Here is a 22,593-nt window from a genome sequence, read left to right as displayed (position 1 = left end):
GATTCACAGAGAGTATACCCTCAAGAAATGGTTATTAATGATAGCTTTTAGAAATTAAAAAAGAAAGACAATTGCTGGAGCAGTTTGAAAAATAGTAAGTGGTTCATTGGAATCCAGCCCAGTTTGAATATTGAATTTGGAGGCTTACATATCAGGAAAACATTTTTTCTTATGTTTCTACCATTTTTATTCATTTTTTTCTCACATGTTTTAAGATACAGCTTTATGAGGTTAGAAAGGAATAAGATAGAGACAGAAATGTTATAACAAATGGAGTGAACACATGGCAAGGTGATAATGACACAAACACACAGGCAGGACTCTCCTTTTCCACCACCCATTCCCTGGTATTTCATCCTGATTTGAAGTAGAGAAATACCTGTAATACAAACTAGCCAGAAATCCATTCCAGTTTCAATTTAAAGTGAAATGAGAAGCTGAAGGGGAGCATGTTGAGATATGTTTATTTTATGGCCCTTGGAAAGATTGATTTCAAAATCTCTAGCAGAATCTTGAGCGTTCTAATTCTGGAGAAAAATAGTTGAGGCAACAGATCTCTGGTTCAGGATTGCCACAAATTCATGTATTTATGGGCTTCAGGATGTTTGCAAAACCCCAGTCATATGAAGTTCTTATTAATCAAGAAGAATTTACTGAGTATCTGTTATGTAGAAACCCTTTCCCCTCAAGTTTTTTTTTTTTTTCCTGTATCTACTATAGTCAAATCGCTTTTTAGTGTCCATTCTACACTGAGCAACATATACTTTGAAAAGCCAAGGATGGTTATTTACTTATGACTCCTTCAGACTCTTCACTTTCTTCTGCTTGATCAACTTCCCAGTAAGAAAAAGCAATGAAGAGATAACACTAAGTTTTGTACAAATGCTAGTATTTTACCTCTTACTAAGAAAAGGTATAAATTTGTAATGATAGACTCAGCTTTGTTGCAGTGACACACATCCTCAAAATTCTCTGTGACTTAAGACATTAAAAAAAAAAAAAGTTCCATGAAGGTTTGTACAGGGCTCTGCTCCACACAGAACTTTAGGGACTCAGGCCAACAGAAGCTGTGTCATCTTTTAGCTCCACCATCAGGAATATGCCATTTTTGTTGCTCTGGCATGAAATGACACAATAGAGAGATATGCTCTGGAATTAAATTCTTAGTCTGAGAAGTGACATGTGTCACAAATGTCTGCTTCCTATTGGGCAGAGCCAGTCATGTGGTCCCAGCTAAGTGAAAGCTCAGAATTAGAGTTGTCTGCCCACCTAGAAGACAAAACAAAACTTAAAAATCAATATTGGTGAGAAATAGCAATATCTCAGATTTTAGTTCATTTAAGTTAAAAAAATTGTTGAAGATCTTTGAGAATAACATTGTGTCAAATATGGTGACGTATGCATAAATGAGCAAAATGCAGTCACTTTGCCATAGTTCAGAAGGAGTCATACTGAATCTGCAACAAATCGTATCTCTGCCAACAATATTAGTAATAATAGGTAACATTTACTCTACACTTATTACATGATAACTAAATGAATACACTCAAAAACTAGAGAAGTCATTTCTATTGCTTTTTTCCCATTTTACAAATAGAAAAGTGACACAGAAAGTTGAAGGAACTGGCAAAATTTGATTATAAACTATCTTGAGACCAAAGATGTGATGATAGGAAAATAATAAAACACTTCTATTTTGTTCAAAGCACTCAAATTAATAAATCTCTTTCTATTATTTAATTGTCTATATCCAGACTGCTCAATTAAGATAAAACATGTGGGTGAGCCATAGTTAATTATAACCCACGGCCCTTAATTTATTCAAGTTACTCTGGGAGTCATTCTAAAACAGAATGAATTCTGGATATGATCATTAATCTTTTTTGTCTTATCTTTAATAATATATTTCACTTAAAAAGTTTCTTTTTCTTTTCTTTTTTTTTTTTTCGAAGCATTCTTACTATCTTGGGAATATTTCATGTGATAAAATTTATTATATGCTGGATGATCTGTAAAATTTTATTATTTAGTAATTTTGAATCAAATTTTAATATTAAAATTGTTTAGTGTCAGGATTTATTAATTAATGAACATAGACTTATTTGATATTGGCCCTGTTCAATTCAATGGAGATACATTATAAATAAAATTGATTTTCATGAAAGATTATCAAGAAAATAGAAGAAACAAATAAAAATATTAATAACAATAATAAAGAAAAAATTACAGAGGAGAGACTATGAAGAAAATAGGAGAAAACTTTGAACACTGTTTTGTCAAAATGTTTTACTTAGAAAAACGACCAATTCCAAGGAAAACATAGCTTTCAAAACTAACTCATAAGAAGCTTGAAAAAATTTATAACAAATTAAAGAACTTGAATACATTTAAAAATATACAACAAATAGTTTTTAGATGATTTCAAAGTTTAGTTCACCAAACTATCAGATAGATAATCCCTATAATCATATAATTTCTATTATTTACAAACTTTGCCAGAGAAAATAAAAAGAGAACACCATCATTTTGCTTTATAAGACATATAACTTTGTTATCAAAATCAGATAAGGATGAGATATTCTCACTCATCAATACTGATGCAAAAATTACCCATTTGAGTTTATTCAAGAAGAGAAGGCTGCTTCAATTTTGGGGAAATTTTGTTTACCTAATTCCCATGCTAATAAAATGAAGGAACACCACAATATCTCAATAGATGCATTAGAAACATTTGAAAAACTTCAGTACCATTTTATTTTTAAAATACTTTCCAACTAGAAACAGACTGGATCCTTACCACATTGAATGATGTCTACTACTAATATAAAATTAATGTTAAACATTAGAAGCATTTTTAAAAATAAAAAACGAAATAAAAAGGCCATTGTCATGCCTTTTATTCAATATTTTATTTGTTGAATAAAAAAAGAATTTCAGGGACTTCCCTGGTGGTGCAGTGGCTAAAAATCCACCTGCCAATGCAGGGGACACGGGTTTGATCCCTGGTCTGGGAAGATCCCACATGCCGTGGAGCAACTAAGTCCATGCACCACAACTGCTGAGCCTGTGCTCTAGAGCCCGCAAGCCACAACTACTGAAGCCCACGGGCCACAACTACTGAAGCCCACATGCCTAGAGCACATGCTCCGCAACACGAGAAACCACCACAATGAGAAGCCCGCACACCGCACCGGTAGCCCCCACTCACCGCAACTAGAGAAAGCCCATGGGCACCAATGAAGACACAATGCAGTCAAAAAATAAAAGAAAAAAATAATTTTAAAATATAAGGGGATATTTAAACTTTTGAAAAGAAACCAAATAAATATTAATCACAAATGAAATAATTGCCTACATAGGATACCACAAGAATTTAGCAAAAAAATTATTGTAATTCATCAGATAATTCACCAAGTGGCTCGATTCAAAATCAGTATACAAAAACCAATTGCATTTCTCTGTGCCAACAACCTAAAAATCTTTTTTTTTTTTTAAGATCTTTATTGGAGTATAATTGCTTTACAATGCTGTGTTAGTTTCTGCTTTATAACAAAGTCAATCAGTTATACATATACATATGTCCCCATATCTCTTCCCTCTTGCATCTCCCTCCCTCCCACACTCCCTATCCCACCACTCTAGGTGGTCACAAAGCACAGAGCTGATCTCCCTGTGCTATGCGGCTGCTTCCCACTAGCTATCTATTTTACGTTTGGTAGTGTATATATGTCCGTGCCACTCTCTCACTTTGTCCCAGCTTACCCTTCCCCCTCCCCGTATCCTCAAATCCATTCTCTAGTAGGTCTGCATCTTTATTCCCAACTTGCCCCTACATTCTTCTGATCATTTTTTTTTCTTTTTCTTTTTTTTTAGATTCCATATATATGTGTTAGCATAAGGTATTTGTTTTTCTCTTTCTGACTTACTTCACTCTGTATGACTGACTCTATGTCCATCCACCTCACTACAAATAACTCAGTTTCGTTCCCTTTCATGGCTGAGTAATATTCCATTGTATATATGTGCCACATCTTCTTTATCCATTCATCTGTTGATGGACACTTAGGTTGCTTCCATGTCCTGGCTATTGTAAATAGAGCTGCAATGAACATTTTGGTACATGACTCTTTTTCAATTATGGTTTTCTCAGGGTATATGCCCAGTAGTGAGATTGCTGGGTCATGTGGTAATTCTATTTTTAGTTTTTTAAGGAACCTCCATACTGATCTCCATAGTGGCTGTATCAATTTACATTCCCATCAGCAGTGCAAGAGAGTTCCCTTTACTACACACCCTCTCCAGCATTTATTGTTTGTAGATTTTTTGATGATGGCTATTCTGACCAGTGTGAGATGATCTCATTGTAGTTTTGATTTGAATTTCTCTAATGATTAATGATGTTGAATATTCTTTCATGTGTTCATTGGCAATCTGTATTTCTTCTTTGGAGAAATGTCTATTTAGGTCTTCTGCCCATTTTTGGATTGGGTTGTTTGTTTTTTTGATATTGAGCTGCATGAGTTGCTTGTATGTTTTGGAGATTAATCCTTTGTCACTTGCTTCATTTGCAAATATTTTCTCCCATTCTGAGGGTTGTCTTTTTGTCTTGTTTATGGTTTCCTTTGCTGTGCAAATGCTTTTAAGTTTCATTAGGTCCCATTTGTTTATTTTTGTTTTTCTTTCCATTTCTCTAGGAGGTGGGTCAAAAAGGATCTTGCTGTGATTCATGTCATAGAGTGTTCTGCTAAGTTTTCCTCTTAGAGTTTGATGGTGTCTGGCCTTACATTTAGGTCTTTAATCCATTTTGAGTTTATTTTTGTGAATGGTGTTAGGGAGTGTTCTAATTTCATTCTTTTAAATATAGCTGTCCAGTTTTCCCAGCACCACTTATTGAAGAGGCTGTTTTTCTCCACTGTATATTCTTGCCTCCTTTATCAAAGATAAGGTGACTATACTAGCATGGGTTTTTCTCTGGGCTTTCTATCCTGTTCCATTGATCTATATTTCTGTTTTTGTGCCAGTACCATACTGTCTTGATTACTGTAGCTTTGTAGTATAGTCTGAAGTCAGGGAGCCTGATTCCTCCAGTTTCATTTTTCTTTCTCAAGATTGCTTTGGCTGTTCGGGGTCTTTTGGGTTTCCATACAAATTGTGAAATTTGTTGTTCTAGTTCTGTGAAAAATGCCAGTGGTAGTTTGATAGGGATTGCATTGAATCTGTAGATTGCTTTGGGTAGTAGAGTCATTTTCACAATGTTGGTTCTTCCAATCCAAGAACATGGTATCTCTCTCCATCTGTTTGTATCATCTTTAATCTCTTTCATCAGTGTCTTATAATTTTCTGCATACAGTTCTTTTGTCTCCTTAGGTCGGTTTATTCCTAGATATTTTATTCTTTTTGTTGCAATGGTAAATGGGAGTGTTTTCTTAATTTCTCTTTCAGATTTTTCATCATTGGTGTATAGGAATGCAAGATATTTCTGTGCATTAATGTTGTATCCTGCTACTTTACCAAATTCATTGATTAGCTCTAGTAGTTTTCTGGTAGCATCTTCAGGATTCTCTATGTATAGTATCATATCATCTGAAAACAGTGACAGTTTTACTTCTTTTCCAATTTGGATTCCTTTTATTTCTTTTTCTTCTCTGATTGCTGTGGCTAAAACTTCCAAAACTATGTTGAATAATAGTGGTGAGAGTGGGCAACCTTGTCTTTTTCCTGATCTTAGTGGAAATGGTTTCAGTTTTTCACTATTGAGGACGATGTCTGTGGGTTTGTCATATATGGCCTTTATTACTTTGAGGAAAGTTCCCTCTATGCCTACTTTCTGGAGGGTTTTTTATCATAAATGGGTATTGAATTTTGGCAAAAGCTTTCTCTGCATCTATTGAGAGGAACATACGGTTTTTCTCCTTCAATTTGTTAATATGGTGTATCACGTTGATTGATCTGCATATATTGAAGAATCCTTGCATTCCTGGGATAAACCCCACTTGATCATAGTGTATAATCCTTTTAATGTGCTGTTGGATTCTGTTTGCTGGTATTTTGTTGAGGATTTTTGCATGTATGTTCATCAGTGATACTGGCCTGTAATTTTCTTTCTTTGTGACATCTTTGTCTGGTTTTGGTATCAGAGTGATTGTGGCCTCGTAGAATGAGTTTGGGAGTGTTCCTCCCTCTGCTATGTTTTGGAAGAGTTTCAGAAGGATAGGTGTTAGCTCTTCTCTAAATGTTTGGTAGATTTCACCTGTGAAGCCATCTGGTTCCGGAATTTTGTTTGCTGGAAGACTTTTAATCACAGTTTCAATTTCAGTGCTTGTGATTGGTCTGTTCATATTTTCTATTTCTTCCTGGTTCAGTCTTGGAAGGTTGTGCATTTCTAAGAATTTGTCCTTTTCTTCCAGGTTGTCCATTTTATTGGCATATAGCTGCTTGTAGTAATCTCTCATGATCCTTTGTATTTCTGCAGTGTCAGTTGTTACTTTTCCTTTTCCTTTTCTAATTCTATTGATGTGAGTCTTCTCCCTTTTTTTCTTGATAAGTCTGGCTAATGGTTTATCAGTTTTGTTTATCTTCTCAAAGAACCAGCTTTTACTTTTATTGATCTTTGCTGTCATTTCCTTCATTTCTTTTTCATTTATTTCTGATCTTTATGAATTCTTTCCTTCTGCTTACTTTGGGGTTTTTCTGTTCTTTCTCTAATTTCTTTAGGTGTAAGGTTTGGTGGTTTATTTGATATGTTTCTTGTTTCTTAAGGTAGGATTGTATTGCTATAAAGTTCCCTCTTAGAACTGCTTTTGCTGCATCCCATAGGTTTTGGATCATCGTGTTTTCATTGTCATTTGTTTCTAGGTATTTTTTGATTTCCTCTTTGATTTCTTCAGTGATCTCTTGGCTATTAAGTAGTGTGTTGTTTAGCCTCCATGTGTTTGTATTTTTTACAGATTTTTTCCTGTAATTGATATCTAGTCTCATAGCATTGTAGTCGGAAAAGATACTTGATATGATTTCAATTTTCTTAAATTTACCAAGGCTTGATTTGTGACCCAAGATATGATCTATCCTGGAGAATGTTCCATGAGCAATTGAGAAGAATGTGTATTCTGTTGTTTTTGGATGGAATGTCCTATAAATATCAATTAAGTCCATCTTGTTTAATGTATCATTTAAAGCCTGTGTTTCCTTATATATTTTCATTTTGGATGATCTGTCCATTGGTGAAAGTGGGGTGTTAGAAGTCCCCTACTATGATTGTGTTACTGTCGATTTCCCCTTTTATGGCTGTTAGTATATGCCTTATATATTGAGGTGCTCCTCTGTTGGGTGCATAAGTATTTACAATTGTTATATCTTCTTCTTGAATCGATCCCTTGATCATTATATAGTGTCCTTCTTTGTCTCTTGTAATAGTCTTTATTTTAAAGTCTATTTTGTCTGATATGAGAATTGCTACTCCAGCTTTCTTTTGACTTCCTTTTGCATGGAATATCTTTTTCCATCCCCTCCCTTTCAGTCTGTATGTGTCCCTAGGTCTGAAATGGGTCTCTTGTAGACAGCATACAAACGGGTCTTGTTTTTGTATCCATTCGGCCAATCTATGTCTTTTGGTTGGAGCATTTAATCCATTTACATTTAAGGTAATTATTGATATGTATGTTCCTATTACCATTTTCTTAATTGTTTTGTGTAGGTCTCTTCCTTCTCTTGTGTTTCCTGCCTAGAGAAGTTCCTTTAACATTTATTGTAAAGCTGGATTGGTTGTGCTGAATTCTCTTAGCTTTTGCTTGTCTGTAAAGCTTTTAATTTCTCCGTCAAATCTGAATGAGATCCTTGCTGGGTAGAGTAATCTTGGTTGTAGGTTTTTCTCCTTCATCACTTTAAATATGTCCTGCCACTCCTTTCTGGCTTGCAGAGTTTTGCTGAAAGATCAGCTGTTAACCTTATGGGGATTCCCTTGTATGTTATTTGTTGTTTTTCCCTTGCTGCTTTTAATATTTGTTCTTTGTATTTAATTTTTGATAGTTTGATTGATATGTGTCTTGGAGTGTTTCTCCTTGGATTTATCCTGTGTGGGACTCTCTGTGCTTCCTGGACTTGATTAACTATTTCCTTTACCATAATAGGGAAGTTTTCAACTATAATCTCTTCAAAATATTTTCTCAGTCCCTTTCTTTTTCTCTTCTTCTTCTGGGACCCCTATAATTTGAATGTTGGTGTGTTTAATGTTGTCCCAGAGGTCTCTGAGACTGTCCTCAATTCTCTTATTTCTTTTTTCTTTATTCTCCTCTGCAGTAGTTATTTCCACTATTTTATCTTCCAGGTCAGTTATCCATTCTTCTGCCTCAGTTATTCTGCTATTGATCCCTTCTAGAGAATCTTTAATTTCATTTATTGTGCTGTTCATCACTGTTTGTTTGCTCTTTAGTTCTTCTAGGTCCTTGTTAAACGTTTCTTGTATTTTCTCCATTCTATTTCCAAGATTTTGGATCATCTTTACTCTCATTATTCTGAATTCTTTTTCAGGTAGACTGCATATTTCCTCTCCATTTGTTAGATCTGGTGGGTTTTTGCCTTGCTCCTTCATCTGCTGTGTGTTTCTCTGTCTTCTCATTTTGCTTAACTTACTGTGTTTGGGGTCTTCTTTTCACACGCTGCTGGTTTGTAGTTTCCGTTGTTTTTGGTGTCTCTCCCCAGTGGCTAAGGTTGGTTCAGTGGGTTGTGTAGGCTTCCTGGTGGAGGGGACTAGTGCCTGTGTTCTGGTGGATGAAGCTGGATCTTGTCTTTCTGGTGGGCAGGTCCATGTCTGGTGGTGTGTTTTAGGGTGTCTGTGGCCTTATTATGATTTAGACAGCCTCTATGCTAATGGATGGGGTTGTGTTCCTGTCTTGCTAGTTGTTTGGCATAGGGTGTCCAGCACTGTAGCTTCCTGGTCTTTGAGTGGAACTGGGTCTTGGCGTTCAGATGGAGATCTCTGGAAATTTTCCCCGTTTGATATTACATGGAGCTGGGAGGTCTCTTGTGGACCAGAGTCCTGAACTTGGCTCTCCCACCTCAGAGGCACAGCCCTGAAGCCTGGCTGGAGCACCAAGAGCCTGTCCTCCACACGGCTCAGAATGAAAGGGAGAAAAAAAGAAAGAAAGAAGAAGATACACTAAAATAAAATAAAGTAAAATGAAATAAAATAAAGTTATTAAAGTAAAAAAGAATTATTAGAGAAAAAAAATTTAAGTTATAAAAAAAAAACAAAAATGGACAGACAGTACCCTAGGACAAATGGTAAAAGCAAATCTATACAGACAAAATCACCCAGAAGCATACACATACACACTCACAGAAAGAGAAAAAGGGGAAAAAATAATATATCTTTGTTCCCAAAGTCCACCTCCTCAATGTGGGATGATTCATTGTCTATTCAGGTGTTCAACAGATGCAGGTGAATCAAATTGATTGTGGAGCTTTAATCCGCTGCTTCTGAGGCTGCTGGGAGAAATTTCCCTTTCTCTTCTTTGTTCGCACAGCTCCTGGGCTTCAACTTTGGATTTGGACACGCCTCTGCGTGTAGGTCGCCTGAGGGCGTCTGTTCTTTGCTCAGACAGAACGGGGTTAAAGGAGCAGCTGCTTCGGGGGCTCTGGCTCACCCAGGCCGCGGGGAGGGAGCGGTTCAGAGGAGGCGGGGCGAGCCTGCGGTGTCAGAGGCCGGTGTTACATTGCAGCAGCCTGAGGCGCGCCATGCGTTCTCCCAGGGAAGTTGTCCCTGGATCGCGGGACCCTGGCAGTGGCGGGCTGCACAGGCTCCCGGGAGGGGCGGTGTGGAGAGTGACCTGTGCTCGCACACAGGCTTCTTGGTGGCGGCAGCAGCAGCCTTAGCGTCCCATGCCCGTCTCTGGGGTCCGTGCTGATCGCCGCGGCTCGTGCCCGTCTCTGGAGGTCGTTTAGGCGGCACTCTGAATCCCCTCTCCTCGCGCACCAGGAAACAGAGGCAAGAAAAAGTCTCTTGCCTCTTCGGCAGCTGCAGACCTTCTCCCGGACTCCCTCCCGGCTAGCTGTGGTGCGCTAACCCCTTCAGGCTGTATTCACGCCGCCAACCCCCGTCCTCTCCCTGCGATCCGACCAAAGCCCGAGTCTCAGCTCCCAGCCCCCGCCCACCCCGGCGGGGGAGCAGACAAGCCTCTCGGGCTGGTGAGTGCTGCTCGGCGCCGAGCCTCTGCGCAGGAATCTCTCCGCTTTGCCCTCCGCACCCCTGTGGCTGCGCTCTCCTCCGCGGCTCCGAAGCTTCCCCCCTCCGCCACCCACAGTCTCCGCCCGCGAAGGGGCCCCTAGTGTGTGGACACCTTTCCTCCTTCACAGCTCCCTCCCACTGGTGCAGGTCCCGTCCCTATTCTTTTGTCTCTGTTATTTCTTTTTTCTTTTGCCCTACCCAGGTACGTGGGGAGTTTCTTGCCTTTTGGGAGGTCTGAGGTCTTCTGCCAGCGTTCAGTGGGTGTTCTGTAGGAGCTGTTCCACATGTAGATGTATTTCTGATATATTTGTGGGGAGGAAGGTGATCTCCGCGTCTCACTCCTCCGCCATCTTGAAGGTCTTCCTGTCCCATAAGATTCTGGTGCAGTACATCTAGTATGAGGCCCAAAATTTTTCATTTATGCCAAGCAATTTAGGTGATTCTCACGTAGTATCATACTTTTTAAATGTTAGTTTAAAATGTGATATGTAACTCAGAAAATATAATAAAAGAAGCAACAAGGGAATTAACATGATACACTAGAAAATACTTAGAACAGAAGAAGGCAATAATGGAGGAATAGAGGAATGAAAAAAACCTAAGACATATAGAAAATAGCAAAATGGCAGGCAGGAATATTATCTTATCAGTAATTACAGTAAATGTAAATGAATAAAACACTCCAATCAAAAGGGATATATTTTGAAGCTCCTCCTCCCTAAAAATCTTGATAAAATGTTTACCACCAAATTATGCTTATAGAAATTAGACCAAAATATATAGAGACAAATCATATGATCTAGGCAGAAAGACCCACTGTCATAAATATATCTCTTCTGAAATTGATTCAAATATTTGATGATCTTTACTTAAAATTCCAACAGGGATCTTTGTGGAGCTTGCCAAGTTAATCATGGCTGAATGTGTAGACTAAAGGAAACACTTATATACTGCAAGTGGCTATGGACTTTGTGCATGTACTTTAAAAATTTAGTGTGGCATTCTCTGATGGAGTTAAAAATACATGTATACTTTGCATCTACAAAATCCTAGAGAAACTGTTGCCATGTATACCAAGTGACCATCATCAAGAGTGTTCATTGCAACTTTGTATTTAATAGCAAAAGAAACCCCCTAGAAATAATCCTAATGACTATCACCAGAAAAATAAGTAAATACCCTGTCTTATAATCATCTAAAATAATAATATACAACGATGAAAATTAAGGTATCATCCCTTCACTAGTCAGCATGGCTAAATCACAAAAACAGAACATGATAGAATACATACAGTATGGTATCATTTATATAAACTCTATAAACTTACAAAACCTAACTCTGTATCTTTAATGGACATACATGTGTAGTCAAACTATAGTGAAAAACATGAGAATGAGTAACACTAAATTTAAATGATATTAACACTTTTATGAGAGAAAAAATTTATGAAGGAGTGGCAGAAAGAGGCTTCCAGGTCTTTTTAAGTACTCAGTTGCTTAATCTGGGAAGTAGTTCCATAGGTTTTTACTTTATTATTCTTTATACTTTAAGTATACATTACATATTATTTTTCAGGTTTGAAATGTCACATACCAAAAACAGTTTCCAGAAAAAAAAGAAAGAAAGAAAGAAAGAAACAGAGTAGTTATATTAGCATTCTTGTTGGTGTGGGAGTAAGATGAAAGGGGTAATACATTTTAATCAGAAGAACCAGGCAAGTTCAGGAAACAGAGGTAGCACAAAACAAGAACTGGGGGGCAAAACTGTTCACCTTATTTTAGGGCATTCCCTCCCCTATTAGCAGAATTATCCCTCACAAAATGAGTACCTTACATTTGAGTCTTTACAAAGTCTCTCACAGAGTAGAACACTCTTAATTCTTTATTTTGAACAACAACAACAAAAAAAAACCTTTTGGAGGAAAGATATAATAGCTGAAAATTACCTCAGTCTGTGATACTTTTAAATAGTTATAAAGTTCACCAGAGGAAATCAGCAAGACAAGGATTGAGGGATAGTCACAACCCTACTGGGAGCATCTACTGGCAACAGCCCCTCTGGACATTATCGGAATGAGTCCTAAGAAAATATTAAAATTCCAAGAGTCATGGACTCTTATTTACAAGATGAAGGATTTTGAAACTTTAGTTAAAATTTAGACTCTATTTTGATGAAAGAATGTAAAAATGCAAATTTCAGTAACCATTGCGAATTGTTGTTTTATGTATTGCTAAACAAAGGCTTGGAGGTTTAAGTGGCATGGTAAATTTAAGTAAATTTAAATTCACTGATGATTCCTTGTTGATCATCTTTGCTGCCTGTAGCTTTATTTCTTTTTTCAACAAAGAATGAAGAGAAATATCCCCGCCTTTGGTAAAGCTATTTGGGTTTTATGCTTGCAGTGTTTTGAAAGAGTAAAACATTGCCTAAAAGAAATTTTTCTTCACTACGACTGGATGGCAGTACATGACGCTTATAAGTAGGCCATAAAAGCTTTGAAATATACATCTTTTAAAAATATATAAAAACTTTAACTTACGTCTGATAATTTTCTCCCAGATTATATCCTTAAACCATGCTTGTATATGTGTTGGGTGACATATGACTTCATTATTGCTATATAGCTCTGGTTCAGGCCAGCCCTCATGAATTCCAAAGAATAAGTATTTCTCACTCTAAACCCTCAACTGGTACAAAGGTTTCTGAATCATCAGTAAAGGTTGGTTTTGCATCTTCTTATACCTGAATGTTTCTTTTTAGCTTTCCCCAGATATTCGTGCTTGCCAAGCCTGTTCAGAAAAGTACTTAAGCATTCCTGGACTCTTGGTTGAACAGGGCGAGCCTCATTCCCTGTAATCGGATAAAAAAGACGCTTTCATTTGTTGAACAGCATGATGTAGGATTGTATCAACCATGCTTCTCGGAGAAAGGTGAGTGTGACTGCTACTAAATTAATCTTTCCTTAAAACAAAACTAAATTGTGTTTTCTGGTAGCTAATCATATAACAGGTAAATTCTACAGTTCAGGATAAATACCACCTGCTGATAATAGTTATTTCCTTATTCTCAGTTTTTTAATTAATTATATGGTAAAGTGGTTTTAGCAAACTCTTGAAAACTATACCACAAATATTACTTGTAAATTAAATAAATAAGTTCACATTTCAACATTAAGATCCAAAGTTATAAGGACACCACTCTATGTATTATCTGATAAAATGTGTGTTAGCCATAAATAGGTAGAATTGGCCAAGATAGGCATTTACATTGAGATATGGTTTCCTTAGATATTAAATTGTAGATGTGATTAAAAAGTGGCAAAAACAAAAAATTTTAATCAAATTTTATAATATACAGTTTTTATATGAAAAAAGAAGTATTGAATATCTCTAGCTAGAAATAATAGTATTCTGCTTAATAGTCTACTGCTTATGCATGTAAAATAGATTGCTTAAATTATAGACATTCATATAGAAATAATCATGTTTGGCAAAAGTCCATGACCATTTTCTTGAGATTTACAGAGGAAAAGATGTATGTTTCATGATATAAAAATATATTGTTAAGATAATATTTACTTTATTTCACTTCTTCAAGCATCTCATAAAATACTAGTAGTTAATTTTGGAGGTTAAATATTAATATTTATAAGACATTTGTCTTTGTTATTATGATATACCCTTGCTAAAATTGTTAAGATATATTTGGCCAACATAATAACTCTCTACAGAATTTTTTCAGAAAGGGGAAAAATTAAAATGGTTCTCAAGACTTGATTATTTAAAAGTACTTGCGTTGTACACTTCAAAATATTTAAGGGAAATAAAAACTTTGAGAAACCTATTTTGAAAGCTAGTATTTAAAATAGAACCTGGAAAATCCAGTGCTTTAGGAAAACAGAGATAAACCCAGAGGGATGCCCTTTTATGCCAAGAGGTAAGATTTTCTCCAACTCGAGGCTCTCTGATCCCCTACTGTACATTGTTTGAGTTCCATATGTGCCATATTCTCATCTTTCTACAGAGGAAGAATTATTTTACATTTTCTGTAACTATGATGAAAGATTCCACAAAATAGAGTATGATAAGTATAGTTCTTCTATCTTTCGTTTTTAATTAAGCTAGTTCTTGTACTTCGTCTTTTTCACTGTTACCAAGCAATGGAGTCCCCATCAACCCAGATCCTCTTCCACTAACAACTGTTAGGGCAGGATAAGAAAATTAACTGTTATATAGTAAGTAGGCACTTGATAAATGTGCACTGAATTAAATAAGAACTTTATTGTCAGGGTCCTCATATCTAAATTGTCTCTTTTGTGCACGCTGAGTTTCAATGAAATTTTTTTTAAAACTTCCTTTTCTTGTGATTTTTTTGGAGATCCCTTCCATAAAGGTGTTTTTACTGAATATCTGTTCTACCTGTGAATTGCCAGAAACACAGTCAATTTGAATAATATAGAACATAGGAGCATAAAAACAACAAGAGCAAAGAAAAAGAGGATGAAAGAGATTTTTAGTACTTTTATTGCTGGATTTTTTTCCCAGAACTTTTTAGATATCTCTCTTTACCTCACAGTTATTAGAGCATGGCAGGAAATCTTTTGTTATTATTATTTTCATTTGAATCTGCAGGTGCCTTGATCTTGGAATTTCCAGCCGCCAGAACTGTGAGAAAAATTTTCTGTTGTTCATAAGCTGCTTAGTTTATGGTATCTTGTTAAGTCAGCCTGGCAAGGCTAAGACAGGAGCTTTCCAAAACAAGGGGCAAACCGCTCCAGGGATCTAGTTTGATGAGAACATGAAAACTTTTGTTCTCACCACTGACCTCTAAACCGTAGCACATCCTTAGAGGTGTGTGCACCTCTGGCACACACACGTATGTGTTTGTATGTATGTGGTGTGCATATATGCACGTGTTTTTATGAGTGTGCCTCACTGCATCTGCTATCCAAGTCCCTGATGCTGCAGCTCAGCTCAGGGGCCCGGAGCCCCTTTGTGCAACTATCACTATTATTACTGCCGCCAGCATGATGCTTGCTCCTTACTCCATCTATCTTGTGTCGAATACCCAATGAGTGAAGTCTGGCACCAGTGTGTCTGATTAGCAAAGTTGGGATCACATACCTTTGTCCTAGAGAGGCTGGAATTAAGTACCAAGAGCGCAGGTTTCCTCCCCACTAAGATTCATAAAGTGGGAATTGCCCGGAGAGGATTGGAGGTGCTGGTTCTCTGCAGTGGACATTGCTTGCTGTCCGTAAAATCTGTTTTCTCCTTTTCTTGTACATGTGACCGAACTACATTTCTTTATTATTTTTCTTTTATATTTCACTGTAACATGCGGCTGAGGTCTTTCTAGTGGCACGCGAGCAGAAATAACACGTGCACCTTGCAAGCTCAGGCTAAAGATAATGGGCAGGACTTTTCTGACCTATCTTTCCCCTTACGGTCAACCAGAAACCAGAGCAACTCAAATTTGACCATATAATGACAGTTTCCTAGGGGACTGCAAAGCAATAAGACAAAAATGACTCTGTCCTTGAGTTACCGTGTAGAGAACAGCCCCCTGGCAATTGGAACTCCATTTCAGTCTATTACATGGGAGGAGGATAAACTTCCACCCTCTTTAATCCTCTCCTCTATTACAGTGTCCTGTCCTTACCTTGACAGCCTCCAAAACCAATCACTAATAGCTAGTAGGGTGTTCTATGTTTAGCTATATTTATTTCACCTACTGTAAGCCTATGTTATTGGTCAAAAAGAAACCAGTGAACTGTAGTGTGAACTTTAGTTACTATTTTTATTTTGTTTGTTCATTGGAGATTATTCAATTTTAATTTACGTTTCAATGTAACCTGTTTCTTGAAAAACTGTTTCTGAAATGCCAAATGTATTTTCAAGTGTACACATTGTGACCTTTCTTTGTAATACACTCATGATTCTTTAAATTATAAAATATTTCTAGCCTGTATTAGTGTTTTGGAAGATATGGTTTTAGATTCCAAACCATTTGATCACCCTACACTCTTGCATGTAGTATTTCTTCAGGCCCAAATATCTTCTCATTGTCCTTGTCTTATTAGCAAATTCTTATTTATCATTGAAATCCCAGGTCAGATGCAATCTCCCGTAAGTTCCCCTATAAGCAGTCTTCTGTATTGTCTCTGTCCTATCTCTGTATTTGTACATTATTCTATTTTCACAAGCCCTGGATATTTTTAATCGTTTCTTTACATCTCTGCCTCCCATATTGAATTGTGAGTGCTGGTGAATAAGCTCCATTATGCCTTTGTTTTCTGATATCTTCACATTACAAATATTTTCCAGTTGAACTTCATTACATTATAGTGAAGCCATTAGTACACTCCTATAACATAGCAGTAAGCACACTTTTCACTTGAGTATTTGACATGAAATAACATGTGTATTAATATTTCTAGCAATTCTAGCTGTTACTTAAATTGTGTGTGATTCTGTTCTACTTCCTCTCCAAAACACAACATAAAACAAAAGCAGATAGCAAAGATTTTTATGTAAAACTACTTGATATCTGGAAAATAAAATTTCAATATTTGAATATCTCATTACAAGCTTCAATCCTTCCAATCTTCCCAATATCTCTTTACTACCTGCACTTTGCTTTATCAGTTCTCTCAACTTTAGTATTTATTCTCCCAGTTTATCAGTTTCCTCTTACCCTTAGTAACCTGCCTTCTAGTCAAATGAGCTATTATTTAACCAGCCTATTCCATATTTGTATTCTTCTCCTATACAAGTTCAAAAAATTCCTACACAGGGATACATTCTAAAATCTGCATTTTTCATATTTAAAATGGAACAGTTGAGTTCTAATGGGAAAGGGGCATTTCTTAAATGACTTTTCCACCTCGGATTAATAATTCTTATTCTCTACTATCTCATGAAAATTCTTATTAACATTTAATTATATTTTATTATTTTTTCACTTTTATCATTAAGTGTAGTTGCCACCATCCCCCAAATTGCCTTTACTTTCTCTGAGTAAAAAACATCCTTTTATATTTCATCAGGAAGAAACCTCATTATTCATAATCTCTTAAATTTTTAAGACTTGCCACCTAACCTGATTTCAATACTTTATTTAGATGTAATTGGCATATAATAAGCTGGACATAAACTGTACACTTTGATATGTTTTGAAATATGTATATACCAATGAAACCATATCTACACTCAAGGAAATGAACATATCCATCACCCTAAATTTTCTGTACGCCTGTTTGTAATCTCTCCCTCTCACCTCTCCTGCCCCCTCTCCCTCTTCCCAAACACTGATCTTCTTTCTCTCACTCTAGGTTAATTTATTTTCTAAAATTTTGTTTAAGTGGAATCTTTCATTACACATTACACTTTTTTTCTATAAAAGGCTTCCTGCACTCAGCATAATTATTTTGAGATTCACAAGGACTACATGTCTCAATAGTTCATCTCTTTTTATTGCTGAGATGTATTTAGTCATATTGATATACCACAAGATTTTTATTTATTCAACTGTTGATGGGCATTTGGGTTGTTTTCAACTGGGGGGCTATTAGAAATGAAGCTGTAATGAACATCTGTTTGTCTGTGTAGACCTATGCTTTCATTTATCTTTAGTAGGAGAAATACGGTAGGTATATGTTTAACTTTTTAAGAAACTGCCAAATTGTCTTCCAAGTGCTTGTATCATTTTCTATTTATATTGGTTTTTAGAGTTCCAGTTGCTTGGCATTGTTTCCAACATACAATACAGTCAGTCTTTAATTTTATTTGTTCTACTAGGTGTGATGTGGTCTCTCATTGGGTTTTAACTGCATTGCCATGATCATTAATAATATTGAGCGTCTTTCACCTGGAGCCCTTTTATTTACAATCCATAAATCTGCTGTGGTAAAGTGTTCAAATTTTTTAACACATTTCACTAGGTTTTTTATTTTCTTATTGAATTTAATGACTTATTTATATATTCTGGCAGTGATAATAACCCAATTTTGTTCTTCTTTTTAAAGTTATTTTGGCTACTCTAGATCCTTTGTATTCCTGTATAAATTTTAGAAACATCTTGTTAATTTTGTTCAAAGAAACCTGCTCTGAATGTGATTGGATTGGGTTGAACCTATAGATCAATTTGGGGAGAACCAATGCCTTAAAATATTGAATGTTTAAATCCATTAACATGGCATTTGTGATGTATTATTTTGCTAGGTTTGCTGAAACAAAGTGCCATAGACTGGGTAGCTTAAAAAACAGAAATGTACTGTCCCCCAGTTCTGGCAGCTAGAAGTTCTGAAGTGTTAGCAGGCTTGACTTCTTTTGTGTGTGAGGGAAGGATCTGTTCCAGGCTTCTCTCCTTGGCTCATCGATGGTCATGTTCTCCCTTTGTATCTTCACATCATCTTCCTTCTGTTCCTGTCTCTGTGCCCACATTTCCCCTTTTTATATGGACGTCAGCCATATTGGATTAAGGCCCACAATAATGACTTCACTCTAGCTTAATTACTTCTGCAAGGACCCTATCTCCAAATAAGGTCACATTCTGACATGTGAATCTGGGGGGACACAGTTCAATCCATAACATGTAGTTAGTGGCTAACATAGTGCATAGTATAGCTAGAATATCTTACCAGCATATTAAATATTTGGCTCTCAAAGCATTGGTCAGAACTTGTCACATGATCCTGACTCCAATGAGTGTGGGAAAGTGCAGTCTTACCCTGTGTCAGGAAGGCAGGGAAACAAAGCTATCTGGTGAATAGCACTGATGATCACTTGCTCTATGATTTGATTTTTAATATTTTTATAGTAAACAAAGAAGGAATTAATAATCAAGGCAAGATACTGGCAATCACATTTTTCTTCTACACAGTAGTCATTTTTCATATACATTAAAATGTTCTATTATTTCTTTTTAGTTTCCTGTGGTTGTAGAAAAATGTAAGGCTGTGATAACAATAATATTTTGATTATTCTATTCATGGAATTTATATAGTTGGAAAACTGTAGAAGTTTCTATATGTAATCAGATATCTTATTGAAATGTTATGCCACATGAATTCCCATTGATAAAAGGAGAGGAAATCGTGGCAAAACTAAATCTTATTAAAGTTTAGAAGGATATTAAGAAAAAGGATGCCTTCTTGAAGAATAGGACGTTCTACATTTATAATTTGCTATTTAATTTCTAATTAAAATAAAGAACTGAATTCTCCATGGCATGACACATTATGTAATACACATGCTAGAAAACACCTTATAAAACCTAACACATGCTGTATGGTAAATGCTCTGTGGAAACTTATGTCTCTTAATAATATTGAGTTTTATTATCTTGTGTGTTTAATATCAAATTTCAGGGCAGAAATTTATTATTGATTTGGCTTTTCTTGTTTTGGCCACTACCATTATATCAGCACATAATTGAGGGACCCAAAGTAATCCTCCTGTATTTTCCTTCCGTTTAATATTGTAAGCCTCAAAATGTCCCTGTTTATATATTGATATCATCTATCACAAAGTTATTTTCTGCAGGTGCACGTGTTCCTTTGTTTGCTGATCTTAGCTTATTGTTACAAAAACAATTATAAAATGTGATTTCTTGTCTACATAAACAACCTTCACTTTCTCAGTTTTTAAAAGTGAGACTCACAATGCTAGGACACTGTCATATATTATGGTACTTCCCGGAAGATATCTGTAAGCAAATATAAAGGAATGCTCTGGGAAATGAATAAATATTAGAAATGGAATAAAGGAAATAAGAAATAATTCTCAAAGTGTAAAACACTTAAAAGAAATTTAAAGTCACTCTAAACTTGCTCCTTACTTCAGGCTTAGATTTATAGAAAATTGATTATTGAAAGCCCATTTAATTTTGTAAAATATGTATCTCACATTACATTAATGGAAACCATTCAGTGCTCGTTAGAGTAGGTGGGGAGGGCAATATTTAGTACAAAATTTAGGAAGAGGAGATAATTGTCTTGTTTCCTAACAAATCCAAAAACATAAAAATATATATAGAAATATATATCCCAAAAATATAGAAATATTTTAAATATACAGAAATACATAGATGATATTGATTTAATCTGAGACATATTTAAGTTTATACTGAGATATTTCTGAGATATGTTTAAGTTATGCTCAATAATTATTATAGGTGAAAATGATAAAACTGTAAAGAACATGATCTTGTTCAGCTCATATGCTTGTGCATCTCAGAGTTTATGGTGTCATGTGGTTAGCTCTCTGGTTCATTTTATTCTTAACTCATCTACTAAACAACACTCACTATGTTGTTTATTCAACTCTAACTTTAGTTATCCATAGAGACACACCCTTGAGAAGTGGAGGAGGGGGAGCAGGGCCAGTGCGACCCTGCAGTTACTCTTGTCCCCGTGCCCTCACTGCCATTGCTGCCAAACCGCATGGGAATGAAATTCAATGACAGTTGTGGAGGGACTTGGAAATTGCTAGGCAAGTGCAAAGAAATGATGATGCGAGCCCTCAGCGCAAGTGGATAGGAGAAAGTTGCATTTTGTGTTTCCTTCTATCAAAGTAATTCTGCTATAGATCTACATTCCTCTGGATAAATAGCTTTCTTCCTCCACTATGGTTGTTTTCCACTTCCTGCCTCTTGCTAGACCACAGTAGAGTTTCAAAAACTGCCTGTAGATGAATGTAGATGGGTGAAAAGTAAAGGAGGTGTTTCCATTTATTTGTGAGCCCCTTTCTAAAAGTTACTTTTTAAATATTTAATTTATTTATTTTCTTTATTTTTTTGGCTACGTTGGGTCTTAGTTGGGACATGTGGGATCTTTCGCTGTGGCGCACAAGGTTCTCTCTAGTTGTGATGTGCGGGTTTTCTCTCTCTAGTTGTGGCACAGGAGCTCCGTGGCGCGGGGGCTCCCGGGCACGTGGGCTCTGTAGTTGCAGCATGTGGGCTCTCTAGTTGAGGTGTGCCAGCTCAGTAGTTGTGGCACGCGGGCTTAGTTGCCCTGTGGCATGTGGGATCTTATTTCCCCAACCAGGGATTGAACCCACGTCCCCTGCATTGGAAGGTGGATTCTTTACCACTGGACCACCAGGGAAGTCCCTAAAAGTTACTTTAAGTGGTGCTTGGAAGAGGTTTTCCTTTGGTTCATACTTTAGTTTATTTAGCTTCCTGAATTTTGATTGCTTTATCTATCTATTTATCTTTTATTAGTAACTAGGACTAAATGAAAAAAGAGCAAATTAAAACAAAAATAGTATATACAATCAATGATATTTGAAGACACATTGAAAGTGTCTGAAGTAATAATTAGGATAATAAGGAGAAATCATTTTGTAGATTTGTAATATATTTTATTGGTAAGTAATTGTCATAATAGTGACATAAATCATCTTGATAAGTATGGAACTTTAGAAATTTTTTAAAAAGACAAAAGACAGAACAACAACAACAAACAAAACCCAAAACCACCGTGATCAGAAAACTACCTGAGAAAAATTCTAAGCAAAATCTGGTGTATGAAGTTGCAGAGACCAAAGGGTTATATTTGTAGTAGAGTTGGATACCGTAACCAAAACTTGCTTGTATTTCCTTATCAGATTATTTAAAAATAACTTAAGTCATAAATCCTGCTGAAAATGCACAGTGAGCTTTAATCTGTTATTCAAATATGACTGGCAAAGTATGTACTTATTAGCATGGTTAATGAACCATAAGACATATTATTCATTGTTTTATTCAAAGTTGCTCCTGCTAAAAATCTTATTATCTGTACCTGCAGCTATAACTAAAGGGATGAATGTAAAACTGACGTTGCTTCCTAAATCATGTGAACTAAAAATAATTCTGCAATTTAAAAAACTAAACCTGTTTGCTACTGCCCTTTTGTTTTGTACAAGAATCACATCATCTCAAATGTTCTGTAAGAGTTTGGTTGCAATGTTCTTAAATTCACCAGTTATTCAGAACTTGTTGATGTGCTTCAGTGGAATTTTGTAGAATACTGCTGTCCCTCAATATTTCATCATACAGTGAACAGCTAACTGATAGCTTCATTTACTCCTAAATTTCACTCTTCATCAGGATTTCTGGGATCTGCTTTTATTAGTATTCCCTGACCTACCATTCCTACGTATTCACCACTTTCCAATTCATTTCCTCTGTTACAAATTGATTTGCATTCCCCATGAAGCAAATTTGACTCTGGGTCTTTGTTCATATTTTATTAACAGATACCATCCTGAGATAACTATGTATGGGCATAGCATAGTGACCAGCACACATGGTGTGTACAGTGGTCCTTGTTTGCCTGAGATGGAACCGTTTCCTAGGACATAAGACTTTCAGAAAAAAACAAACAAAAA

The 22,593-nt window shown here is 36.1% G+C and overlaps 1 protein-coding gene across 1 annotated transcript in view; it reads left to right on the top strand.

Moving 5' to 3' along the window:
• MSR1 (macrophage scavenger receptor 1) overlaps positions 1-22,593 on the top strand; it is a 225,809-nt gene that overhangs the window by 50,735 nt on the left and 152,481 nt on the right. The window contains exon 3 of the mRNA XM_082444520.1: positions 12,983-13,152. Within this exon, the coding sequence (XP_082300646.1) occupies positions 13,136-13,152 (17 nt within the window). The 5' untranslated portion in view covers positions 12,983-13,135. The remainder of the gene's footprint in view (positions 1-12,982; positions 13,153-22,593) is intronic.

The sequence above is a fragment of the Balaenoptera physalus genome (genome assembly GCF_965194825.1).
Source record: "Balaenoptera physalus genome assembly, chromosome: 21".
NCBI lineage: Eukaryota > Metazoa > Chordata > Mammalia > Artiodactyla > Balaenopteridae > Balaenoptera > Balaenoptera physalus.
The sequence above is the reverse complement of the archived record's forward strand: the minus strand, read 5'-3'. Positions and strand labels throughout refer to the sequence as shown.